At 42.2% G+C, this 27361-nt stretch overlaps 2 protein-coding genes across 2 annotated transcripts in view; one reads left to right on the top strand and one right to left on the bottom strand.

Annotated features, from left to right (window-relative positions):
- Tdg (Thymine DNA glycosylase) overlaps positions 1-27298 on the bottom strand; it is a 116229-nt gene extending 88931 nt beyond the window's left edge. Inside the window, exon 1 of the mRNA XM_018457751.1 lies at positions 24921-27298. Within this exon, the coding sequence (XP_018313253.1) occupies positions 24921-25114 (194 nt within the window). The 5' untranslated portion in view covers positions 25115-27298. The remainder of the gene's footprint in view (positions 1-24920) is intronic.
- The window catches only part of Dnmt3 (DNA methyltransferase 3), a 130636-nt gene that overhangs the window by 84125 nt on the left and 19150 nt on the right, over positions 1-27361 (top strand). The gene's annotated exons all lie outside the window — the stretch shown is intronic.

Below are 27361 nucleotides of genomic sequence, written 5' to 3'. Positions count from 1 at the left end.
ATAATTATTATGTCTGGCGCGCGGAAAAAAATGTGTTCGATGGCCGATATACATATAACGCGTGCCATGTCGGCATTGTACGATACACTATGCCATGAGCCATAGGGGCGGAATAATTTTGCGAGAAGCGCAGCGCAGCGCGATGAATTAATGAACCCGTTGATCGAAAAAAAAAAAATTGAAGGTAGAAAGATCTCCCTCCCCCCTCCCGCCCCTCCCTCCCCCTCTCAACGCTGCCCCCGTCTACTTCGGGGCATTATTAAATGTTTCGCGGGGATAATGCCCGGAAAATGAGTGGTAATATTATATTAATTTATTAAAAGTGCTTTTAATTATTCCGTACCCGTTATAGCTATACTCTGACCGCGCGCGCGGGGGCGAGCGAGAATTCGCGTTCGTTCCAAAAAGCTGCGCCACCGCCACCACCGCCGTCGGTGCGCTGCACGCTGCAATTAAAGTCGAATGTAAACTGATAGGACGCCGCTGTTACACGAAACTCCACGGTAATGATTACGGGAGCCGTCGTAATTTATTACTGCATGCGCGCTCGTTACTGCCATTGTGTAATACAGTGATACGCGGGATATAATTGCAACGCTAATAAGGCCGTATCCGCCGTATAACTGAGTCGGTTTTTTTTTCTGCGCGTGCAGGAGAAAAAAAAAAGAAACGTGAGTAATATCGCGAGTTACCGCGATCGGCGACGATAACGAGACGTACAACTCGCGTTAGATTCTTCCGCCGAGACGAATTCGCTGCGCGCTCGCGACAGCGGCATCAATATCGTATAATTGCCACTCTCATCACGTCATCGATTCCATGTTCTTTTTTAATGCAACATGCAGGCTGCAACGAGCGTAGACGATTGACCGATTGCGATGTTCATTCATTAGTGACAGCGTAATGTCTTTTATTGGACACGACTCGATTAACTAATAACTGTAATCTAACTCCGCCTAATGATTAATTCAGTCGTTTGGGACACGAAACGTTACTCATACCATTTCATTGACCAGCTCGTACACTGATATCATTACGCAAATTGGTTCCCAACTATCCGTTCCCCACCACTATTCATTAAACAGTTCGCATAATAATAAGACAATAAATATCTCCCTCAGAACGCGCCAGTCTATTCTACCTCAATTATTGTGGAATTTTCGACGAGATTCATACTTTAGTTACATTTACCTAGTTATACCGAATCTCCCATATCACTGTCATCTAAGCTCAGTCAGTCGTGCAATGTCAACAAGAGCGGACTCGGTGTTTGATATCAGCGTCGATCTCGATCGAGCGATCGCATCGCTTGCGGCGTGAATTCCGTCGAGATATTATCCGTCTTGATGATTTACCTCGAATTGCCATTCGCGCGGGTACCAATTAACGAAAGTCATCCCGAGGAGCAGGTTTACAAGCGGCAGCCAATTAGGAAACGGCGGAGATCGCGGCGGTATTACAGGCAACGAAATCGCTGCGTTTCTCGTCGGACACGCGCGTGACGCTTTTCCGTGTTGCTGCATATCCATCGTCGTCATCGTCGTCGTCGTCGTCGTTACGGTCCTCTTAAGCAAACCGGCGCTTTAACGCCGTACTCGTTTTAATTACCGAGCGTTGCAGCAACCGAAAAATAAGCAGATTCTCTTCTACCTGTCGACGCGCAAGCTCTTTATAATTCTCGGATATCATTCCTCGCTTCGACCTTTTCCCGCTGCGGAAGAAACGTCTCTCTCGATTTCCCGGATCTCGCAAGAAACCCTCGCAACGTTATTCGCACGAACAGCGTTATACGGGTCAAGTAGTTTAATTATTATTAATCCTGGGTTGTTCCTTCCTCGGACGTGGGTTTTGTCGTTCGCGCAAATGTTCGCGTAAAGCCCCTCAATTAGAATGAATAATTGACCGTGCTTAAAAAAAAAATCGTATTAAACCCCGGTTTCAAGGATGCGATGTTGGGATGAAAAAAGATCGGATTTAGATTTGTAAAAAATTAAAGTAACGTTAAGTGGTTCTCGTTAGATAAGTAATTAGATAAGTAATTCTGTAGCGGAGAGCGCTCGAAAACAGTCTCCAAAGATGTCAACGGTGTTCTCTAAAGCTTTGCGAATTGCGAGGAGTGGGTATTTTATCGCAATTAAATGTCCTTCCGTGTATTAAAGGTGAAAAGAATGCAACGGAAATGTTTCCATGTCTCGTTATACGTGCTTTTGAAAGAAGGATACTCTAGGGAAAAATCCGTGAATGTTGGAGTACTAAAACTAACCGTTCTCAATGGCCCATTTAGATTGCGGCCATAATACTTTTTTTTTGTATACGACGAAATACAGTAGAACTATTATGAAAGTAAAATAAATTTTCTAGCAGAGAATATTCAGGCCAAAGGGAAAGTGCGCGCTGAATTAGCTGAAAAGTTTGCACATAAATAACACAATCCGAAGTTTTTATGAAAGGAGACCTTTATTTCGTATCTTAACTTTTATTTCACGTTAAATGCACTTTTCTAGTTTCAAACATCTATTTTCCGATGTAATTGCAGTGTCAATCGGAACATCGTGAGATAATCACGGCGTTTCTTCTTTATTAAATTAGCGTTAAAAGGTATTTCAAAGAACAATCTGTAATTCAAGGGAATTGTCATTCAAGGAGATGCAAATAATTAGCGTGATTTTTGCTCCAGTTAATGAAGGAGCACTGAGATTCTGTAACTCTTAACGACAATGTCGGTATCGTTATATTATCATTGCGCAGCTTTTTTAACATATATAATATCTGCTCAACAGTAATATAACGATACTGATACTATCGTTAGGAATTACAAAATTCCAGTGCGGATCGCGAGAAAAAAAACATATTAAAGCTCTTTAAAAACGTTTTATATTACGTTCACGTATGAGGCGCGTTGGTATAACGTTCATAAATCTCCGATCGATTTGTATCGAAACAGGAAAACTCGCATAACATTTAAAATTCTGAGAAAAATTACAAGGTTACTCCTTATAATTTTGCGTTTTTCTTCGCTATTTCGTAATCGAAATCAATTACGGAACTAGCTTACGAAAAAAAATCTTTGCGTAATATATTAGTTAATACATATATTTTATTGAATGTATTACAAATTCTCTATATTCTTCAATCTAATATATTAAATTGATCGAAAACGAAAACAATTCTCACAGTACGATCCTGTACTTTGCTTTTCCGATGCACAATGCTATCAATGTTTCTATTCCGACATATGAATACAGTCAATATCTCATTCCTGGTAACGTGAAAAAGTTATCGATACGTTTTCTTTCTGCGTTCCCAAAGTCAATCGAGTAACTCGTGACGAGGGACGATTTCGTCATATTCGACGATTTCGTCGAGTTCCTCCGGCTCGGGGAAGGATCGATAGTTCAGCGTCCTTGTACTACGGCATCCTTGGTAACGGCCGGATCGAGCGCGTCGTTCTCCATGGCGGAGGGAACGATTTTCAACGGCGAAGAACACTTCAGGAACGAACGGTGAGCTCAGTGTTTACGTACGTTCCATCGCCGTCGTAGACGTTGCGGCGCACGTTGCCTTTACATCTCTTGTTCGGACGGGAAGGTCGAAAGAGCGAATACCATCGAGCGAGGCGAGTCGACAGCCACCGAAACTCGCCGAATGCCGGGGCATTACGTCAGTATGCGAGGCTCATCCACACACACACACAAACACACACACATACACACATATACAGCTGACACGTACAGCTGTGCTGCAAGGCTGTGCAAGTGTAAAGCCGAATTTACACACGGTTGAGCCTTGATTGAATAACGTTCCCCCAAAAATGAAGAACCATGATGTTCTCGAACTAAGATAGTAGGAAAAACTGGAAGTCCTACGAATCTCTCTGAAAGGAGATTTTTCAAAGAGAATAAATTTCAGATATCTAGTATCTATTCCGTCTCTGTTTGTCAAGAAGAGATATACAAACGTGTAATTTTATGTTTAATATTGATGAAAAAGAAACGTTTGAGGAAGGTGAAAAAATTATAATGCTTTTCCAGCACGTCCAGTTTTTTCACGAAGAGAATGAGAAATCGTGTAAATCAGGCTTGAGCACACTCGCGCGGGCAATATGCTAACGTGTACGTCTGCAAGTTGTCGAAAGAGAAGGAAAAAAAAAGAAACGCGTACGAAGGAGAGAGAAGCGGCGTACGTATAACCGCGAAGAAAACCCGTAGGTAATTGTGCGGGCAGAAACGCTGACGCAGATAAGGGAAACCCTTACGACCGCCTCCGGTACGGCTATTTATGAGCGGTGTTGCTAGTGAGATGGAAAAACGGAAAGGAAAGGAGGATTCGCAGCGATGGGAGCTCCGTGGCGGCAACGGAGATCCGAAAATTTCTCCCCGAGAGAAGAATTTCCTCCCTTTTTCGCGCCGGGCGATCCCTGTGCTTCCGGTCTACGGTACCGAGAAATCGGGTGGGAGATGTGGTTAGCTGGTAAGCGTAGGATTCTCCGACTCGCAGCAGTCGCAGTTGCAATGTTGCTAATCGCGAACGAAGGATTCAGAAAAGACGATGTAACACCCCGAGCAACACGCGAATATCTCGAAGGTTAATCCTTCCATTTGCCATTTTTTTTTCACTACGTATTTCTAGAGTACCTGCAACGGAAATATGTGCTTTTTGACTTATAATTAAGATAACGAAAAAAATTAAGGACCTTATCTTATATTATTATATGTAATCGTAACTATACTTATTGCGGTAGATAAGAGCAAATGGGATAAGACTTTCGCCTAAATTGCTCGGAAAAAAACCAAACTTTGCTCAAGTATTTGAAGTATTTGAAAATTTAGTTACATAGATTCGAAAATAATTTTGTTTGGACTACCAAAATTATTATGTAAGACCTCAAACTGATTGCTAGAGTGTCAAAATTTTTTATTAACAGCGCTCAAACGTTACTGCATAATTATTTTGATAATTGAACAAAAATTATTTCCATTGTATCTAGTTATATAAATTTTTAGATTCTATGGTAAAACTGTTCTTTCTGTGTGTATTATTAATTATTAATTATTATCAATAAATCGTTTTATTTATTTATTATACTTTAATAAAATGTCGGGTTAAATATCGTGACGGTAGGTATCTCTGGCTGGAACTTTGTGGAAACTAATTAGCTGGAATTTTCCAGTAATCCGTATCTAGTAATCATCACGTTTCAGAGAGTTTGATGAAAGTTAAGTTTATGCTTCGCACTCTTAATTTGTGCACGCGTAAATAGCGATTAAGTTGAAATGGATTGTTTGGTTCATTACGTAAACCTTGGATAATTAATGCTAGTTTCTCAAACGTGAATACGCGTTTTGACGTCTACGTCGACTTTTGAACGATGTTGCAATATGCCGATCCCCGGGATAAACCTTCGCGCGCGCGATCGTGAAGTCTCCAGCGAAGAAATCCGTGCCCCGGAGAAGTAGGCTTGACTTGAGCAACAATTGTTCCGCATCGATCGCGATGCGGGATTCGAGCAATATCTCCTGCGATTTTGGATCGCTGGCGCCGCCGTCGCGCTAATGAACGACGTTAATGGAAATTACGTAAACTCGCGCGAGAAAGAGGAGAGCCCCGACGCTCGTGCTGCATTAAGTAATCAAGAAACTGGAAACCTGTTTCGTTATACCTGGCCTTCTCGTAAAGCGATCGAGGTATAATTACTCCGTCGTTTTTGCCTGTATGATTCTGCGCGTCTTATGTATTTATTCATTACACCCAGTCGCGATTACGACTTTTGCTGCGTCATGCGAGCTATGATCACCGTCGGTCCTTGCAGCTGATCACGATGCGTCTCGATAGGAAAGAAAAAAAATCCCAGATCAAATCGTCACGCGCTTTTCGTCGTACGTATTATTATATTAATTCAATCGTGCGCGGAGTTCCGTTGGGATCTTAATCTGATTTAACTGCCGCCGCCCCGTCGTCGCTGACGGGAGACCGCGCTCGCATTAAACTTAATTATACTCGAGACACGCCAGAAATCACCAACTTCGCGACACACTTAAAGCGTAATAAGGCAGCATTCCAAAATTAGCCGCGCGAGATTAATAGCAACGTCGTCGTCATCGTTGTCACTGTTGTATTTGTAGTAATTCCTCTTTGTAGTTATCTCTTTCTTACAACGAGAGGCCTAACGACTTCGCTTCCCCCGCCAGAGAAAAAGGACGCAACAATGTTGGCCGCGGGTTCCGATTTCGTAACGTGCGACCTACATCGCGCGCCGGCAACGCCCGCAACCGAAATCGCGCGGCAAGTCGCTTCGTGCGCTTCGGTAAAATAATGGCTGCGTTCAGAAAAGAAAATTCATCAGCGAGCGCTCAGTGGTTCTTTAATTCGATTGGTTCTTACATTGAGATCCAGCAAAGAAGGCAAGAATTAATATTGGGCGCATATTAGTGAACTCAACGGTTGAATAAGCGCTCGCTTATTGATGTATTCTTCTAGATCTAAAGATCTGATTGGATGACCTAGAAGTATACACCAATAACATTAAGCGCTCAACTGTTGAGTCCGCTGGCCAATCTCCTAATATGATTAAAAAACTTGATTGGTTCCGCCATTTTTCATCAAGTCAATCAAAAATAGGACAAGATTGACTCGCACAAAAAAATATTTTGCTGCTCCAGCTAGAATTATCGCTGTTTTTTGTATCTGATAGAAAATTATGTATCATACACATTTATAGCATAAATCTAAATTCTATCTCTGTCATCTATATAATTAGATGCAATACACATCCAGTATCGCAGTACTTGTTAGAAATTTATTTATTTTAGTTAATTTTTCGTACTTAGATAATTTTCGCTATAACTGCAAGATCACTTTTTTGAGTGCTTTTACTTCTAGGGACACTAAGTTTTCTCATCTGAACGCAGCCATTTATTTGATACGCAATTTCACCAATCGCGCAGGTCCATAGTGACTTGTTCGGTATCTTGCACGGTTGCATTCTCGTATATATATTCTTGAGGGAAATCTGAATGACAACGCGTGGTACACACGTAGAGCTCTCACTACGGCTGCTACATTTTCCATAGTTTTCCCTGTTGTCCCAATTTTACGATTGGCCCGGCGTGGGTAGCGCAATGAACGCTATTTCGGAGCTCTCTGCTCTTCCTCTTTTTCTTTTGTCTCGTCTTCTTTTTGTCTCACAGTTCCTCCCGTGCACGACGTAAATTCTCCTTACGGATATTACCGCGAAGGTGCCGAGAAGACAGCAGTTTCCGTTGGAGCGACGACGTTCTCGGCACGCCGGGAATTGAAACCGGGGTAATTCCGGCGGGTTCAATTTTCGATATGGGAAAACGTATCTGCGCCGATCATTGCATTTTCACTGTTACGATTTAATGCGGCGATCACTCCCGCGTATCTGTATCTCATAAACGTTAGCAAGAATTAATTAAGAGTTAATTCAAACTACAAAGAGAACAATAACGTGGAACTAATTATTACTATTTGTGGGAACGATACGATATCATTGAAATACGTACATATTCACTATTATCGAACCTCGTAAATTATATATATAATTACCTTGCTGATATACAAAACACAGAAAATTGGCCAGGCTACAGTTTGATATCTCTTAATGATAGATAAATGATCCTGTGACATTGAAGTCTAGACTATATATGAAATTATAGAGTCCGGTTTGTATTACCGGCAATTCTCTATCGTTGTAAACGTATTGATCACTCCAACGACTTATCTTGGCTACAGGAGGCCTTGCTTGCAAATGTTGACGCGAAAAACTTCTAATCCGGCAACGCCGGCGCCCCGAGCGCCGGCAACAAGCTGCTACCAGACTGATAAAAATAAATTTGCGCCCGGAATAATCGCGGAGCTCCCTAGAGATTCGGCATGGACGGCCGACCGTGTCTAGGCGCGCAGTGCGTTCTAAGTCTTGAAGATATTCAATAAGGCATGAATTCTACGTTAGGATAAAGTTGTTCTTTTTTTTTCATTTTACGTCCAAATGATGTGGAATTGCTGTGTCAAAAGTATAGGAACGTTAGTTCTGTAATATAATATTTGACACAATAGAACACAAGTAGACATCAAAAACATATATGTTACAAGGAATTTTTGAATTTTAATTATTTATTAACATAGTTTGTCTATTATCTAATTATTGTCTGTTATCTATTCGGGCTTATAATATTAAATTACGCAGCGTCATTGAAAGGTATAATTACAACAAAAGGAATTTTAATTAAATCAAAATTGCTTCTAGTCTCTCTCTGAAAGTTTCGCATTTATACTAAAATCATTAAAAGGTTAATAATTTAACGTTTGAGGAAATTGTCAAACAATTTAAAACAGGGTGATTATTTATTGAAATTATTTTATTTATAATATTTGTTGGAACACATTATAAACATATACGTACTAAGCTCAAGTCCAGCTTAGAGCACCACGTATATTGCCAAGTTTTTCAGTTTCTTACAAGTCGGCTTTGAACTAGATTCAATCTTTGCTACGTGCTCCGCAATGCGTGCGTGCGTACGTCCGTCGATAATTACCTTCGATGCTAATATTTGTCCAACATCGCTTGCGCTTTGCAAGATCAATTAGCCACCGGGAACTTGGAACCGGTTCCGAGCTATCGATTCGAACCAGCTTGAGAATCGAGAGAGTCGACACTCGTCGTCGTTGTCGTCGTCGTCGTCGTCTCCTCTAATAGCGATCATTACCGGCCGCGCTGTTATCGATCTCTAAACGCGATGATTATCGGTCTTTTGCAACGTCACGCAAGTCATATTTCGAACGAAATTGAATCGATGATCACGATATTATTAGGCGACATAATTACGGTTATTTCGTGAGCGCTCGTTACTCTTTTATTTTTTTTTATCTTTTTCTCGAGCAATTTTATTTATTACGGCGTAATGTAACTTTGCGATACGTATATATGCACATACTTTTGTACTTTTTATTATTATAATTACGGTTTTTTATAACATATTTATTATTCACATGAATGTATTGTAAATCCGTTAAAATGTGTCTGACAAGTTCTAAATTTTAAGTAAGTTTGAAATTTAAACTTTGTTTGAATAGTGAAACTATTTCGAGTATTCGTATCACGAATATGTTGTCACATGTGTATATGTGTTTGTTGTGTCTCATAAATACAAATAAAATTACCGTAAATCTCTCCTATCAATAAGTTACGGGACAAGTTATGCGCTGCAGTTATTTATCGAGGCGAAGAATGTGCACAATTCCCTTGGTTATTAAACTTTGCCTCATCGATCTGTCGCCGTCCAATAATGCGCGATAAAATCTACCTTTAATCGTGTAGCTTTATACACAGCGCGCAATCGGTATTTTTGTTGCAATTCAGGTGTTAAATTGATCAAGTAAAGTAATCACGTACGATCGGATTCGGAAGAAGTAATCCGCATAAATAGATATCCATGAAACGCAATGTACACAATTTATGCGATCATCGAGAATGTATATTGTATGTGATCCGTTTTACGGATAACTAATTACGTTATAATTCTAGACCAAATGATATGTTCATCAATTTAATCATGTTATAATCTATATCGGGTTCCAGACAGAAAGCGAGCATGCGTAACTGCAGCAGTGGTTTCCAAACTTCGCGTCGCGACCCAGAATTGAGTCGCAAGGAACTTTTAATGAGTCCCACTGTAGAAAAATGCAGAACGCATCTCTATTCGTATAAAAATTAACCTCGTGTTGTATACGAAGATATTAATGAGAGGATTTTTTTTCTCTTTCTCCTTTTTTCATCGAAATCCTTGCGTCTCTTTGTATTTATAATCGTATTATTAAACATATTGTATCGAAATTAATCCTATAGGTACTCGATTCAGAAAATTTGAACAGTCTCACGCTGCATCGTTTCATTAATTTTAATCCCGATTATCGGACAATGTTAATATTTGAAAGATGCAAAACGAAGTAAATAAACGGCGAAATTTTTCGTCCAAAGGACCATCGCTCCACTCGACCACGTCTCGGATTTTGTATCTATTCGATAAACAGTGGAAATATTAATTCATGTGTGCACGATCGCATTTGGGGGCTTCTTCTCATTTTTCGAATGTATTTCTCTGATTTCCCGTGATATGAATTTTATGTTTGGGGAAGCCCCAAAACTCCTGTGTTCCTTTTATAGTTTTGTATAAATCATTGGCAATACAATATCGTATAAATATTCTCGATAAAGATATATCATATTGTTTGATTGATAAATGCCCAGGACATCAACTAAGAGACAAAGTGATAATATTAATCACAATCCTGAATTGAAATGTTTTGAAAATATAAAGTCAGATTCAGTTATTCCGTTTAAAATAAGATTTCGTACATTGAATTGAGGTATACTGTAAGTGAAAACAATTATTACAAAGATATAAAATTTTTCTCTCGGAAGAGTTAATCTTTATAAAATTTCACAAAGATATGAAATAGAAAGATATTATTAATATTGCCATATTTTACACTTAATTAAGATATAGATTATTTCATTGTATAATCAAGATTAAATGTTTAGATTCAAATTTACGATGTTTCTATTTAGTAAATCCGTAATATAGGCGCAAGTACGATAATGAATTCGACTGTTGTTGCGACCAATCATTTTCAGCGAAGATTGCGCATACTGTTGTATCTCAAATTAATCAACGATTAATCATTTGCTAATTACTCGCGTATAAACACACCTACCAAGTAGCGTAAGCCAGCTGTAGTGGCTAATACGCTTATTTATTAATCGGTTATATAACATGTATATTCTTAACTTTTAAATCTGTTTTCTCAAGTATGCCCATGAGTCAAGCTCGCGTATTTTAAAAGTTGTTGTGCCTGTTTATCCGGAAAGCTACGCGATCGAGTGTGCAATTACAAGTCGCCGCTTATAGATCACTGTAGGTTCATGCTTAAAGATTACTTTTATTTAAGACACATCGTCGCCGATGCAAGAACGTGGAGATGACGGGAAAACTTACTTATTACCCCCATTAACGTCAGGTTTTATTCTACGTTTCCATCGCGCATCTTTGCCAAGATACGGAATTTCTGACGCGATATATACGTAGTGAGGACGATGTATCGTGTTTTCCGAGCGAGAAGAGACGAGAGAGAGAGAGAGAGAGAGAGAGAGAAAGAAAGAAAGAGAAAGAAAGATGCTCAACAGAGGGAGAGACGCGTGTTACGAAACCACGACTCGTGAGAGTCCGATGAAACGAGATGAGGAGAGGAGAGGAGAGGAGAGGAGAGGAGAGAAAACGAAAGGAGAGGAGAGGAGAGAAGAGAAGAGAAGAGTAGAGCCCGTTGGACGAGCTCTCTGTACGAGCGGGCGTTCATTTTCTATCTCGCCTCCCATCCCCTGTTCTCCATCTCCTCTCTTCCTCTTTCATTCTGTGTCTCTCTATTCCTCTCACTTTTTTCGTCCTCCTCTTCATCTCATTCTCTCTCTCTCTCTCTCTCTCTCTCTCTCTCTCTCTCTCTCGCCCTCGCGTATTTCACCGCCTCTCCTCGTCACTCTATCTCCTCTCTTCCTTGCTCTTTTCGCTTTGCCTCCCCCCTTTGTGCCACCCCCCTCGAACCCCTTCGACTTTCCGTTATCATCTCGGCGCTCGCCTCGGGCTAAAATAAAGAGAGATGCGGCAGGAGAGAGGGAATAACAAAGAACAGGGAAGAAACACTGAGCGATGAATATGCGGAAGAGAAAGAAGGCTATAGTGTGTACGGACGAGAAAAATTGAAAGGAAAGAACGAAGAGGGCGGAGGGAAAAAAGGATTCGACATGGATGAGGAGTTGGCGAGCGTGAAGGAAAGATCGGTAACGCGAGGGGACAAGAAACGAAATGACGAAGAGGAAAAGAGAGAGAGAGAGAGAGAGAAGGATAATTCGCGAACGCGAATTCCGAATTTCGAGTCGCGATTTACGCGGAGTTAAGCCCGACTTTCATAACTCACGCAAACGGGACGAGCGCCACGTTTTTTCCGCGACGCCCGTAAAACGACAGAGACGACAACGACGACGACGATGACGACGTATGCGCGACTCTCGACGTGCTGTCACTTTTTTTTAACATTGAGTTATAAATAAAAGCGCGTAGAGTTCGAACGAGAGCCCCGGCGTGGGTGCGCGAGCTAACGCTGAGATATTTTTGGGATCTGTGTTGCAGTCGTTGCAAGTATGAGAGAGAGAGAGAGAGAGAGAGAGAGAGAGAGAGAGAGAGAGAGAGAAGCTCAGCTTGCCATGATCGCCCTCTCCTTCGCATTTCCACGATTTTCCGCGCTGATCACAATGATACTCTAGAGCGATTGTATATCGAAATGCTACAGATGTCTCATTAACTCATCCTCTATTACACCTACTCACTCGGCTCTGTATAAAATTTTGCCCAGTGCTACGAATCAGGATATACACATAATTAGAAATATACATTTTTATCATTCCTTACTTTATTTCTTCACACTAATTTAATTACTCTCTGCATTCTTGGAATGGAATCTCACTCTCTAAAGAGTGAAAATTGAGCCAATCTTGAAAAAGAGTGGCACAATTTTCAATCCTTAAAACAATTCACCCTAAAAGTTTTAGAGAGTACAATCAATACAGTTCAGTCATCGATTGCAATTTGTGTGTACTCAGATTACTCAAGTCAAGTTAAGATACACAAAGTTACCTGTCCCTTATTAGATTATTCATTAATATTATTTCTCGTCGCACATTTTCCCCGTTACTCTGTCTATTCTGCAGAAATGTTGGCAACGTGAGAGTTACTTCGCGAAATTGAACACGGCAAAGAACTCCTCCACTCATTACTACGCGCGAATCATCGGGTCGCGTTTGGGCCGCAGTTAGAAAAACTTCCGTATCGGCCGTTCGCGCGTACGCGTGTTAAACGACGTGTGAAGGGCCCTTTTGCACGAAGCGGGCCAGTCGATGATATACGAGGGCAATTCCGTAATTGCATATCGGTCGAATTCGCGGTCGACGCGAACGATCGTAAAACACGATCGGACGATACGCGAAGCGCGGAGCTCGGCTGCGTTAAGTTGACGCAACAATTGCGGGTTACGGTCACGTTCGACGGGAATAATAATGCTTCGAGATAAATACTTCGGTGCGAGGGTTCTCCTCCTCCCCCTCTCCCTCATTCGCGTTCGAACAATTAAAATCGCGAGTGCGGCATGGCGCGGAAGAATAATTGCTCTGATTTGTCGAAACCTTAATATAGCGCTTTTAATATTTTCCAGTAATATTGCAACGTTGCTATTCGGCTTCTAATAATTCACGTTTGGTAGCGAATTGCCTGGAATTAGTACAAATCTTCAGCATCGCTTTGATTGTCATGCGAGTCGATACAGAAAGGACCTTTCATTATCACAAGCTGCTTAGTACGAACGTAATATGTCGAGAATCTCGCATAATATGTCACATGCATTTCGAGGAGATAGGTATGAAAATAAGATATATATGAGAATAATTCTTATTATTCGCTTAAAAATGCCTCGACTATATTTAATAATTTGATCTTTTATTTCTTGTATATTTATAGTGTTTTCTTTTGGCTGTACTGTCCGCTGAGTGCATATTAAAGCCATTGTACACTTACTTAATTTAAGTGTAAAAATGAGATACAAATATTTCGAATTGTAAAATATATATTTTTACTTAACAGTACAATAAAATGTATTGAGAATTTTACGATTTAACCTATGTGTGTTTTTATACTTAAATTATAAAACATACATCTTTTTATGTTGTGTATGACGACTTTGACGTGCACTTAGTGTGCACTAGTGCAACCAAGAGAAAACGCTATTAGGTCGATCGCGTTAGTCAGAGGGATATTTTTTTTTATTCGACAATAATGCTATAATCTGCAAAAGCGAAGCTACGTAATATTGCAGGATGATATTATTAGGCAAACGTGCATTGAACAATTCAAATTGTGTTGTATAATTCCGTAATTACCGAATAGGTTGTTACGTTTTTCGTCCGTGGGACGATTAACGATAATATGATCCTAACTGCTGCAACACGTCATTTACGAAGCGGATAAAAAGCGCTTTTATGTCAATGTATGCGAATCGCTAACGAGCGTGGGCAAGAACTCGTCGATTCGTTGATTTTTCGCGTTCACGACGGAGATCGGTCAGGATTGGTCCAGTCCGATGTTGTAATACCGCGAAAAAAGTGAAGAGTGCGAAATTATGCATCGGTGACCCATTTTGGCGAGGCGACGGAATATGGAAGATCACGGGGACATTATTTCGACGAATAATGGTGGAATAACGGATAACGAATTTTCGTTCTATTTTCGCGATCAAACTTATGTCACAGCGAGTTTGGATAATGAAGATGGAACGTCATAATCTTATTTCATTTTCTCGTATTATAAATCTCGGTCTCTCGGTTTTATGAAAATGAATATCACCATCGCATAAATACGATCGCACTTATCAAATTACCGGAGCTGTAACTGTAAAGTTTGCACCTGTCAAATAATGGCACACGTGTGACACATGATATTAGGAAATTAAGAAAAATTTCTCTCGCGCGTCGTATTTTCATCCCGCGGCTAATAATTCATCATCGATTACTCGTAAAGACAGTAATCAACTAGATAATACAATCAAATTAAAACGGAATCATTATATGGAGAGAGGAGAAAAAAATCCTTACACACACAAGCATACAAATATAGGATCGTAGAGGGCAAACGAGAGCTATATTGCACGAACTTTCGAGCATCTTTCAAATTTAATTCCGATATATTCGCGAAGCGAATAATTCAATAGCAATTTCGAATCTTCTCTTGTGATCGAATGGCTGTCAAATATTTAACTTGTTAAGATCTCGAGCGTTAACGTTTGGAATAAAATTCGCTTATATTTTTCGAGAGAAAATGATTTTCTCTACTCGCTGAAATATCTCGGATAATTCAAAAGAAGTGGAAAGAGGCTAGGAGGATATGTAACGGGATGCGTGTCACCTGTCGCTTTCTGCGAGATACGCTAAACGCCGTCGTCGCCGGTATGGTTCTTACCTGGAGCTTCATCGAAAACGATTCGCACGAATACCTGAGAATCGTAGGTTATTCATGTATTCCAAACTTACGGAATATATGAATAACTACAGCGGGGTGTCGAGACGACGGGGGGAGGGGGGGGGGAAAGCGGGACCAGAACGGAGAAGAGAACGAGAGAGAAAGCGCAGAGAGCTCGATCTTATTGATAAGGTCGATTTATCGGCGACACGTGGCCGCGTTTACGTTCACCTCGTCTCGTTTTTCCGTTCGCGTTCTCTAGTCGCGATCCTCGGTGCCCGGGAACCATTCGTTTTCTCCACGACTCGACATTATCCGCGACGTAAACGCCCGTCGTGTGTACCACGTGCTTCCGTTTACGTGTCCCGTCGTTTTTCGTTCTTCGTTTCGTCCTATCTCCTCCTTCAATTTTTCTTTTTCCTGTGGAATGCAGATGGAACGTAGACAGGATTCTATCGCTTTATTCTTATGAAAGGTATACGAAAAGAATGACTAAGGTACCTAAAAATTTTGGTAGATACAGAGTTATTATCTGCACTGAAAAAAAATATAATCAATTTTAATAAATATTTAGTTCAATATTGCCAATTAAACATTTACTTAGAGTAAATAAATATTTGTTCAGTAAAAGGAATGATTGTTAAATCAAATTAATGTTTCTTGTATCAAATAAATATATCTTTATATTTAATAAATATTTAGTTGGCAGTATTGAACTAATATTTATTAAAACTGATTATATTTTTTCAGTGTGAGTTAGATTTATCAAATTATGTAAAATAGTCAAGCAACGTTGCAAAATATTTTGATATTTTATCAACTTGAGAGTATCCTATGTATAAATTATTTTTATTCAACAAAATTATTTTCAGATCTGTATCTAGCTACATTTTTAGGTATTTAAATAAAATGGTTCTTTCCATGTATTTTTAATTATCCGAATTGATCGGTGCAACGTAATTAAAAAATTAAAAAGGAGTTAATGTCTTTCGAGTCAAATTATAATTGACAATTTTTAAAAGAACGTGATTTAATTAAGATGTTACACACTCTTGAAAATTTCAAGTGATGTATATCGTGAGCGTTTGTAATCATATAATATTATATAACTCATTTTAATGTACGAAGAAATAATGTTTTACTTTTTTAAATAGAAGTTATTACGTAAATTATCGCAAAGATGTCCATTCTGATCGTTCATCTTCTGAATTTTGTTTTGAATCACGTGCATGTTTTTCTTACAATGAGTTTAACTTTTCTCGAGTTTTGCCGCGAAGCTTTATGTTCCATACGGGCATTCTTTACGAAGCAATCGCCGTTCGATATTCTGTGTTGTCGCCGCCAGTCTCGTGTGCTATTGTTGCACGTTTGCTTTTGTCTTGCCAAGGAAATACCACGCGATCGCCGCGTACATCGCCAATTACATATCGATCGAATTCTCCAGAACCGACAATTTCGTTCCGCTACCTACATTACGGCAACTCAAATATGTCAGCCTGAACGTAAAACCGTTGACAGTCGAGTTACTCGACGTGTTCTGCTCTGTTTTCGTAGTCGGATTTGCAATAACACGCTATCTTGCATCAACGATATTTATCGTAACGAAATCGAGTGACGTATATCGCGAAGAAATTTGTATTTTGTCATTCCTTCATTAAATATCAAAGATTTAATTGTAAGTATTAAAGTATTGGTTGTGTTACATGACATCTTAATCTATTTTGTCATTCATGTTGTCATTTTCAACGAATATCGTGCCGTTCAGCTTGTATTTATCGAAAAATTATGTGAGAATAATCACGTAAAATTGCACGCGACGCGATAATACGAAGATCGTCTTTGTGTCTCGCCACTTACTCTTTATTTATTAACGAGTTTGAACATTGAGCAATTTTACTATGTCCTCTAGAACAAAGGTTCTCAAACTGCATAGCATCGTTTAATGCTCGGGAAGGGTGTTATCAGGTAAAAAAAAAAGTAACAATTAATCCACCTACGTTGCTGTTTGTCAGCGAGAGCGTTAAGTGTTTTAATATTACGACGATTAACAATGATGATAGGTTGTACGCGTCAAATTACATAAAATGGTAGAGCGATGGAAAAAGTTCGAGAGCCTCTGCCTTGTGAAAATTACAGGCTTCACAAGGCTTCACATTTGATCAGCTCGTACGAGGAGGCGTGAAATCGCGTTAAACGCGTTAGGTAATTATCCATGGTGAATTTTATTTCTCGTCGCCGTGCGAGTTCTAGAATTTTGCGAAACCCTATGGAAACTCACCCGGGTTGGCAACGGAGCCAGCAACGGGAAGAGCATGATCCTGCCAACCCAACACTGTGGCGGTAGTGGGATCGAAAGGAGGCGGAGAGCGAAGCCTGTCATCGCGGTAAAGGATTCGTCCTTGCTGCACTCGCTCTCTCCGCCTACTTTCAACCTCGCAACCGCGTCGTCGGTGATGACGACGACGACGACGAAGACGACGAGGACGACGAGGACGACGAGGACAACGTCAGTTCACTACGCGCACATTCTTTTTTCCTCCTTTCTCTTTTTTTTTACTCCCTCTCCCCCCTCGTACAGTGACTCCAAAAAGTCGAACGGCTTCACTGACGGTCTTTCTTTTTGGTCACGAGAGAACAAACGGCGAGAAAGTTCGAAAAACGCGGTGACGAATGCGCGATAGTCGCGCCGTAGATTCCCGCCGTCAACTATCTTCGTCGTTAATCTTCAAGTATTCCCAAGGAAGTCCGTAATGAATTTGCTGGAAAACGGGGTAGACCATCGATGAATGTATGTGTGTATACACATCGGGAGCGTCAGATAGCCTTGACCTATTGGCGCCCCCAAGTCTGGTCCAAACTTCTTGCGGGTTTGGCTTCAATTCTCCAGAGACTCTTCTATACATCAAACACTCCGCCCTCACCGCTACGTCCCGATTGCGGTACGCTGTATTACGTCAGCATTGATAGAAATTGATACGGTAAAGTAAAGAAGCTTTCCAACGTTGTTTTTTATTAAGCCGTTTGAAAAGAATTTTTTTCGCTATTTCCACGTCACATTTTCTACCGTTCAAAAGTTACAAAAGAAATATCTATATAATTATCGTCTCATATCGACGGGATGACACAAAAAATAAATTGATACGTTACGTCATTTTAAATATAGTTTAAGAACGGTATTCATAGTCCGTTCTTATTTTAATACTATCTTAAGATGTCAATACAGTCCTCTGATTGGCTTCTGACATCTTGAGACTATAATTAAGACAGTCTCAAATATAAGAATCAACTATGAATACTGACCTAAATTTAAGACTTGGACAGCTTTCTTTGATTTAATTGTAATTGTGAAAAAAAAGTTATTTAATTGTTCAGTAAAAAAAATATGGTTTTTCCCTTTCAAAAATGTAGCGTTATTAATCTATATAATCAGATAACACGCAATTTTAAAGCTGTGAAGAAAAATTGTCACTAATTGTTTCACCTTAGCAACGTATAAATCATGTAGTGAATAGTGATTTATGATTCGTTATATTATTAGCCAAGGTTATGTAATCATAAGAAATTTCGATTGAAAAAAAGGTGAATCTTTCTTACTTTCTCCGCAAAGAAACTCGAGTTTTATACCACTCACTCTCAACGGAACATAACTTTTTCTACTCTTTTATAATTGCAACGCATTCCCGATTGCGTTTTTATTCAAGTTTATTCAAGACTGTCTCTTTTAACGTTTACATCATTTTTATACCTCAAAAATATCGTCCTCGCCGCACGACGGAGATTGTAAAGAGGATTCCGTACATCGCGTTGAAACTTCGCCGTCTCGGAAACTAGAGTAACTAGACGGCGACGTCCCCGGTGAAAAATGTGCGGCACATTGTAACGACACGTGGTGGACTCGTTCCCAAGAAAGCACGGCGACTTTCAACGAGGAGGAAAGTACGAAGAGGCACAAGTCGTACTGAAACTCGATTCCAGGATCACGACCTTCAGCAGCGCCGCAGCGGTTTTCGGGCGAGACTTTATAGACCGTTCTTGCGATCGACATTTTAATAGAATAATAAAGAAGGAAAAGCACGTGCCCCGTCTTGTTGCTCTTTTCGCGTTATCGCGCCTTACGAATCGAGACGGGGCCGCCGTGTCATTTACGTCAATTCCGCTGCGCTCGCAAAAATGGAGCGCCCTCGCGACGATAACCTCGGATCCTAAAACGGTTGCATAACGACGCGTGAAATTATTGCCTATGAAATGACATACACCAGCACATTTTCACTAGAGTCGAGAAAGTATTACTGGAAGATGAAGTGGCTAGAGAATTACGTTAACGCGGACCATTTATCGACTCATGACGCCGCCCGACTATTTTCAGCGAGGTCGTTCACATAATTTAATGAAAGAGAGAGAGAGAGAGAGAGAGAGAAAGAGGGGGAAAGAGAGGGATAAGTTATGCAATATTCGAAAATGCATAGCGACAACCTCTCTCTTCTGGTGACGCAAGAATTGGTGTATTTCGATCGGTGCGAATCACAATCGAATTGCTATTAAGCTCATTGAGAAATTAAATTTGAATTCATACAGATTAGCGCTTATGCGGCGCTATTGGTTTTGTTATCTTGATGCTCGTCGAGCGTGTACCGTGGAAGTATTTGCCGGTAAATGTAGTCGGAAACGTTGGTCTTTCTAACAGATTCTATCCATTGATTACATTCCGCAATTTAAGGATTGCAAGGAGCGCGAGGCGGACCCGACGGCGGTGCGACGAATGCAAATGCACTCGCGTTCCTCAGCGAAACGTGATAAAATTTGCAAGCATCGCTCTCGCCAGAACTTTGCAATTAAATACTAATCAGCACGGCTCGAATCTAATTTCGGTGCGGAAGGATCGAAAAAGACGCGAACGCGTACGATCCGACAGCGATTTCGTCATTATTCAGTGATCTAATTAAAACTTCTTACACGCAAAATACACCGCGGGTCTCTCTGTTGATTTTTATTCATATCAGATATCAACGTGTCATTTTTCTTGGGTCAAATAAATTAGGGAAGCAAATGATGTGCAGTTTCTGCTGGAATTGGAAATTGTTATTACATTAAAAATTCATATACAAAAATATTATTAGACACCGAGATCTGCTTTGACCGAATATGCGGGCCTCTTTAATTATTCGTGTTAAATTAGGATAAGTTTATTGCATTTGAACCGAGATTTGAACAGAAATAATTTCGGACGTTAAGTTTAAACTTTCCTTCGTTTTGATTTGTACCTTTAATTTTATTTGATTTTTTTCGCTTCGAGACAGTGCATTTCTTTTTTGTATAGGAGAAGAGATAGGATCCTATGGCTTGCCTATCGTTATTAGATATTCCCTTCATCTCGTCGCACGTGCGCACTGATCGAATTATGCTTTTTATCGAGATGAGCGTTTAGCAAATCTATCGATATTTCCGATCGCGAGGTAATCGAGTTTAGCTGGAGACTAATTTTCAGTAGCCGTCCGAGTCGAGAGAGCGAGAGAGAGAGAGAGAGAGAGAGAGGGGGGGGGCCTCCCCTGATAGCGATAAAGCAACGCACACTTTAATTATCGTACTGTCAGATTCGCTGTGCGTCCTACACGGAAATTGTATTAAGCTATTTCATCGAGACGTCATAATACCGCATAATCGAGTTATATGTCTTTATGCCATGCGCAATACTGTTCGCGATAATTGAAAAACCACAGGGCGCGATATTAATCCGACGAATTGACGTATCAATTCGGCCTACGCAAGGCTCAAAAAGCGTGTCGGAAAAGTCGCGCGCGCTTCCGTCGATTGCACTACGACTTCATCTCGAATCTATCTCTCACATTTGCGAATTAAATGCGTGGGCAGAACAAACCGCGATTTTGCAAAAGATCGACCGCGCGGTTCTCGCAAATTGAAAAACAAGGAGCGATGTTTCCGCGAATATCGAGGTCGTCGATACAACGCCGATCTCGGCGATTTAATCCGACACGCTGTGACAGAAGATAGAGAAAGATGCAAGAGAGGAGAAAGAGTTGCTCGTCACGACGAGATTCCGCAAATTATACTGTTTAAGGAACGAGGGCGCGACCGGACCTTGCGCAACGAATACAAATGGAGAGCCAGCCGGCAGCGCGTCCCTTCGATGCGCGTGACAAAATTCGTAAAAGAGCTCTCGAAGCCAGCAGCCTCCATCACCCTCTTCTTCTCGCCGTAGGGTATACTCGCGGGGGATTTCACCGACACACGGGAGAGAAAAAGAGAACCGCTTTGGCGACAACGTGATAATATTTCTGAACTTGGGGAGGGACTCGTTCTCGCTGGTGAAGAAAAAAAAAATTTGTCGGCCGTATCTCGATAGAGAGACCGAGAGAGCCGCTGGTCTACACCGAAACTGGTTTCGTAAGTGCCGCTTCGGCAATAAAAAGAGACGGCGAGGGAGACAGAGAGAAAGAGGCACGTAACGCGGCCGCATTCACAACGAGCGCATTTACATGTTACGTAAAATTTCGTTGGGACCCGCGATACACGACACGCCGCAACGGCCGGCGATCTCTCGCGCGCTATGCTCGCCTCCCGGTCCATTCGCATCTCAATGAAAGTTCAGATGACTTTTGCCGCGGGAGATCGTAGGGAAATCTCTCTGTGTAGCGTTCATCTCGCGAGCTTTTGAATATGTACGAATTTAGAACAGGATAGATAAACAGATTTAATCAAAACTTCAGCGGGCAACGTAAGACGCGTGACAAAATCAACGATAATATTTATTTCAGTGAAAGTCGTCTAGAAAAAGTAGAAGGATATTCATTTATTTGCGTACAGAAGTTGGAAGAGTAGCAATAATTTCTAACCGGTTAAGTTATTGCCTGAGGAAGGATTAAATCATAAAAGGCTCGAATAGTGTTTTAAAACAAATTTATTTGCAGTCATTTGTCAGATATGCTTGTTGTTATCGATACAATCTTATTATCCATCGATCGTATGACATTTAAAAAGACTTAAATTTTTTCTTTATATGCCTGTTTCTATCAATGTAGGTTAATTTAAATCTCGTTTTCAACTCAAAGACGGAGATCTTTTTTTAATTTTTAGACTTAGAACCGAGATTAAAATTAAACTACATTGATAGAAACGGGGATTAGTGACTTCAATCACTTGTTTAAACTTCAAACTTGTATTACTTTAAAGATATTTTGTGCAACGCATTCGCACACTCTACGTATTATCGAAACGTCTGTTTTTGTATCGTAGAGACACGGTACTAGGACGGCAATGTAAAACGTCCGATTTATCATGCGTTCGATAGCTTGTTTTAATGTATCGCAGCAACGGAAACGTTGCAAATACTGGCGAACTAAAAAAAAGGCGGAGCTTTTACTCCAATTTTCAAGGATGATAGATCGTCGCCCGTATTTCAAAATTGGAGCGGAACGAACGTATAACGCTCTCTCGTGCTCGCCGGTTATCGCGCGTTCCTTCTTTTTTATCCTCACGACATTACAGTGCCGCGACGTTATTTCTGTCTTCGCGACTGACTCATCGACGTCTCGGAAAGAAATGACCCTTGGTCGCGATACCGCGTCGGCTTTGCATGCTTATCAGTCCGCTCGGCGCAAAGGCGACGCTATCGGAAAGAATGTTCCCGTACAGTCGCAGGCCAAGTCTTAAGTTCGTCGGCGGAACCTTCATTCGCGCCTTCGACGCCACTTATTCCGGATATGTCGTAAATCAGATTTTAAGACTTATCAAATTTGCATAATACACGATTCAGGACGCTCTTGAACAAGATTCAGGCGCCTCATCGCTTTCGGAGTTAAATAGCTAGCGTGTCGAATGTCTCAGAAAGTCTGTTAGGCCTCAAGAATATGTTATTCTTGTGAATCAGATTCAATCAGATAATTTGAAGCGATATGCCTGGACCTTTGATTAGAAGTTCTTATCTTAATATTCTTGAGAAGTAGTCTCTCTTCTAGCGTATGAAAAAGAAATTGAAATTTAAAATTCAACATTTTGTGTCATAACAAGAATAATAATGCGATAAAACCGACGAGCAACAGTAACCAGTGCGATGACATTCGATCCTCGTGCAGTTTTCTGTTTTTCTTGCCGTTTATAACCGTTCGCACGACTTCTTCTACTTAAAGCCACTTGAGGCTACCATTTATAAAGTCTGGCAAGTTCTTCCCGCAGCACATCGTGTGAATCTACCGCATGATTTCTCTCTTTTTCCTCTTATCCCATTCATAAAGCAGGAGATATTGAAAAAGAAATGGTAAGAACAATTTCGCTTTTGCTGGCGGGAAAAAAAAAGGGGAAGAGAGAAAGAGAGATTCTCTCTCTTTCGCTGGAGGAAGAATTCACCTGCTGATCTAAGTCACCATTTGTATTGTCCGCGTATATTGCGGGCACATGTGGCTCATAAAATCGTATCGCGTCCAGCCGTTTCCATTCGAAGATATTTCTGTGCGCGCACGCGGATAAAAACAAATATGAATGGCAGCGATACCGGCGGCAACGTTATACGCCATCCATGACCGCGTCGTTTAAAAGGTTAATGTCGATATTCCAACGAATGTAAATAAACATTTTTAGCGACACTCCGCGAACCGATCATTCTGGCGAATCGTAGAAAAAGATCAGGAATTACGAGAGGGAAAGACGATCGTTACAGAATCGTCGACACACTTTTGTGTTCTTCACTTTTCTCTTTTCTCCGCTTTTGAAATGCACTCTTTTTACTATTTGATTAAAATTGTTTAATTAAAGACGTCCAGGAAGTAGTTCGTCTCCACTGAGTTTGATGATAGTAAAGAGCGGCATCCACACGAGAAATAACATTGTTTTGTTATCTTTCCATTTTATCATTTCGCAACAAGAATCTTACCTAGAAATGCAACGAGAAACGGACGCACTAAATTATACCGTCAGGTGGAGTTAACACGAAGATTCGTGTATAAGAAAGCCTCAAGGTCGCTTCTTTGAACAGATGGATTTTACGCGTTTTAGTGTTCAGCAAATAACATTTGCCGCTTAGTTTGGTATACGAATATGGTTTGCCGTTTAGTGGCTGATGTATTGATGCAAAAGCCAGCCGTGTTTGGACAGCATCTACTCGGTGGAAAAAGCGAAATGGGTTTACCGGTTATATGCTGTTTTGACCGCAAAAACCGACTAGTTTCTACAACAATTGAAGCAACTGGTCGCAAAATCGCCTTCATTATTCAGCTTTCTAGCGAAAGAGCGAAATGTTGAGTATCTTTTTTCGACAATTTTAGTTTCTCGGCTCTTCAATTCTGCAATTTGCGTTCAAGGTAAACGACTCGGAAAGTCCAGTCTAAATCTAAATTTTCTTATCTCCGAAAAAGGAATTCTTTCTAAATTCTTTCATATTGAGCAGTATATATATTATATATAAGTATGTAATATATATATATTAACGTAAAAATTAAAAAATAATTAACTTCAAATGCATTCGCATTTGTCATACTTGTAATTTGCGTGAACCTCAATGTCCGTAATTTCTCAAGAGCTTATTCCAAAAGTCTCCGTAAATTTCTAAGAGATGCAAAGAACAAAAAGTAACTTGACACACCTATACTTTATACAGTGGTTCAAGAAGAGATCCTACAACTTCGCTCTTTACGAGAAGTCTTCGACGGTCTCGTTCGTAAAGTTAACAACTTGGATGCAGGTATACTATGTTTGTGAAACGGCCATCTCTCACGCCTGTAGCCGTGTGCTCGGCAAAGCGGGCTCTCTCGGCTCGAAGGTCGAACACTTTCGAGCGTCGAGCACGGATTCCCGGCATCAGTGCTCGAAAAGAACGGCAGAGAGACGGATACTTACATCTTGTAATGGTGCTGCATGTGGTGGCCGACTAGGTGCATGTCGGTGGCGTGTTGCTGTTGCTGCATCTGCTGATGCTGCTGCTGTTGCTGTTGCGGTTGGTGCATACTCTGATGATGGTGAGTCTGCGGGGGGTCCAGGCTGGATGCACCCAGCAGGGTAGCGCTCTCCCTGAACAACGTTGCCACCTGCATCCTGGCTGTGTCGTTCGCGTTCTTGATTTCACCGGAAGTGATCCGCCGTCGGCTGGCGTCGCGATGTCGCTCGCGTTATTCCTTCTGTATCCGGATCTTGGCGTCGCGTGGACGCTCCTTTATCGTCGCCAAAAACGAGGACGGCTTGCTCCGGGATAGGAACGAATCTAAGTAATCCCTTCGTAACGTGAATACGGTTTCTTCGTGACGACGAAGGTCTACCGTGCGTCCCCACGCGTTCCACGGCTCGGGATCGATACCGGCTCCGAGATCCTTCGAAGGTGATTATTAGGATCGCGGGTGGTTCCGAGAAAGGTTCTTCGGATCGCGTGATCGCGGAATAGTCGTGGATCTTTTGCGAGTCTTTCGATTACCACGACTGTGAGGGTCCTCGCAAATAATATCCCTTAATGTCTCTTAATTTCTAGAATCGTGAATAGTCACAGGATGCGATGTCCAATCTGTAGTGACAGCGATTGAAGAATACAATCATCAATTACTCGGATACGACTATCGTTCAGAGTTTCCCTACCGAATCCCCGACGACAATGGCTTGCAGAGAACGTGCCGTCGGCACTTGAAAAGCGCGGCTTTTCGCGTTCCTTGCTTCACGAACACCTGATTCGGAATAACACCTGATTAACGATCGCGGTACACGCCGCGGCCAGCAGCACGACGACGCTCGTCGACGGCCACCGTCGCGGCGGCGAAACCGACGCCGATGATGACGCGGCGAGAATCTTTTTCTCTCTTTCTTTTACTCTCTGTTTTTCTCCCTCTCTCTCCCTCTCTCGGTGAATCCCGAGAATCGAGAACTCAGTCGAGACCTCGGGAAGTCGTCATCGTAGCCCTCGTCGTGACGACCGTCGGCGACGTTACCAGCATCCTCTCCGCGAGACCGCGATCGCCAGCCGGAACGCCTCCGCGCCAACAGGCCGGAAGCCACGAAAGTCTCTGCTCTCCTCTCTTTCCTCTCTTCTCCTGGGCCCACTCGCATGCGCGCGCGCGGCCTGGGTCCGCTCGCACTAACACACACTCACGAAAGGCGCGGACGCGCACACAACACGCGAGCCGCACACGGGATCACTGGCCGCGCGGATGTACTTGGTTTGGAAGCTTTCTTTCTCGGAGGAGTTTCTCTCCCCTCGGCCTTGCGTGCGTTCTCTCTCTCTCTCTCTCTCTCTATCTCTCTCTTTGCTTCCCACCGTTCTTTTCTGCCTCACTACGTTTATATTATCGTCCCTTCACCCGCGACACAATGCCGCCTCAAATTCGCGCACTCCGTGTCGTCTGTCATGTTCTCGCCGCGGCCGTCGCGCGCACCTTTTGAATTACGCGCACCGCCCGCCGTCTCGTCGCACCGCCGTCGACGCGGTGCGGTGCGGCGCGGTGTGGTGCAGCGCGGTGTGGTGCTGGTGCACCCACGCCCCGCTAAATGCAACCGCGCGCGAGAGTGATTGGCGCGTTATCGTTCTCGCGCTTCTCACGGTGAGTGCGTGCCGGTCACGTCGCGTCGCACCAAGCACGACGACACTGCGCAACGTTTCTTACGATGACGTCTCTCCGCCGTCGGCTCCGTCGAGCGTTGTTCGTGCCGCGAACTCGCGATATCTCGCGATACTACGCCGAACGATATCACGAGCCGAACCGAGAGGCGTACGTATATCACCGTACGTACGTACTCACGGTGCTGCGTGAATCCTCCTGCGAGAGGGAACTTGCTCGACGGAACACGCGCGTACGCACCGTGTTTCGCGGACGACTCACAGACTTCTCCGCCGCTTTTTGCGTTTCTCCTCTGCTCTCGCGAGTGCCTCTCCTCTTTTTCTCTCTCTCTCTCTCTCTCTTTCTTTCTCTGTCTCTCTTTCGAGTTCTCCTGCCCTCGCCTCCGCGGCGCAAACTCTCCCTGTCCCTCTCTTTCTCTCTCTTTCTCTTTCTCTCCCTCTCGTCGTGTAAACACGCGCGCACACACACACCGCAGAATCTGTAACCGCGGCAGCAAGAGTCGGCACCGCACTGCTCGACCGTATCGCTCGCTCGGCCGCTCGAACCGCACCGCTCGTACGTTTCCGTTGTTGCTCGACGACGCTCGGTCGTGTTCGGGTTCGAAGCCTCACGGTGGTGGAGGCGGTGGAGGCGGTGGTGGCGGTGGTGGAGGCGGCGGCGGTAGCGGCGGCTGTGGCTGGTCCGGCATAGTCTGTCCTTCGCTACTTCGCGCTCACGCCGATCTCCGTCTCTCTCTGTCTC

The sequence above is a fragment of the Mycetomoellerius zeteki genome, unplaced genomic scaffold (genome assembly GCF_001594055.1).
Source record: "Mycetomoellerius zeteki isolate Tzet28-1 unplaced genomic scaffold, Tzet1.0 scaffold667, whole genome shotgun sequence".
Classification (NCBI taxonomy): domain Eukaryota; kingdom Metazoa; phylum Arthropoda; class Insecta; order Hymenoptera; family Formicidae; genus Mycetomoellerius; species Mycetomoellerius zeteki.
This window is presented reverse-complemented; position numbering and strand designations above follow the sequence as displayed.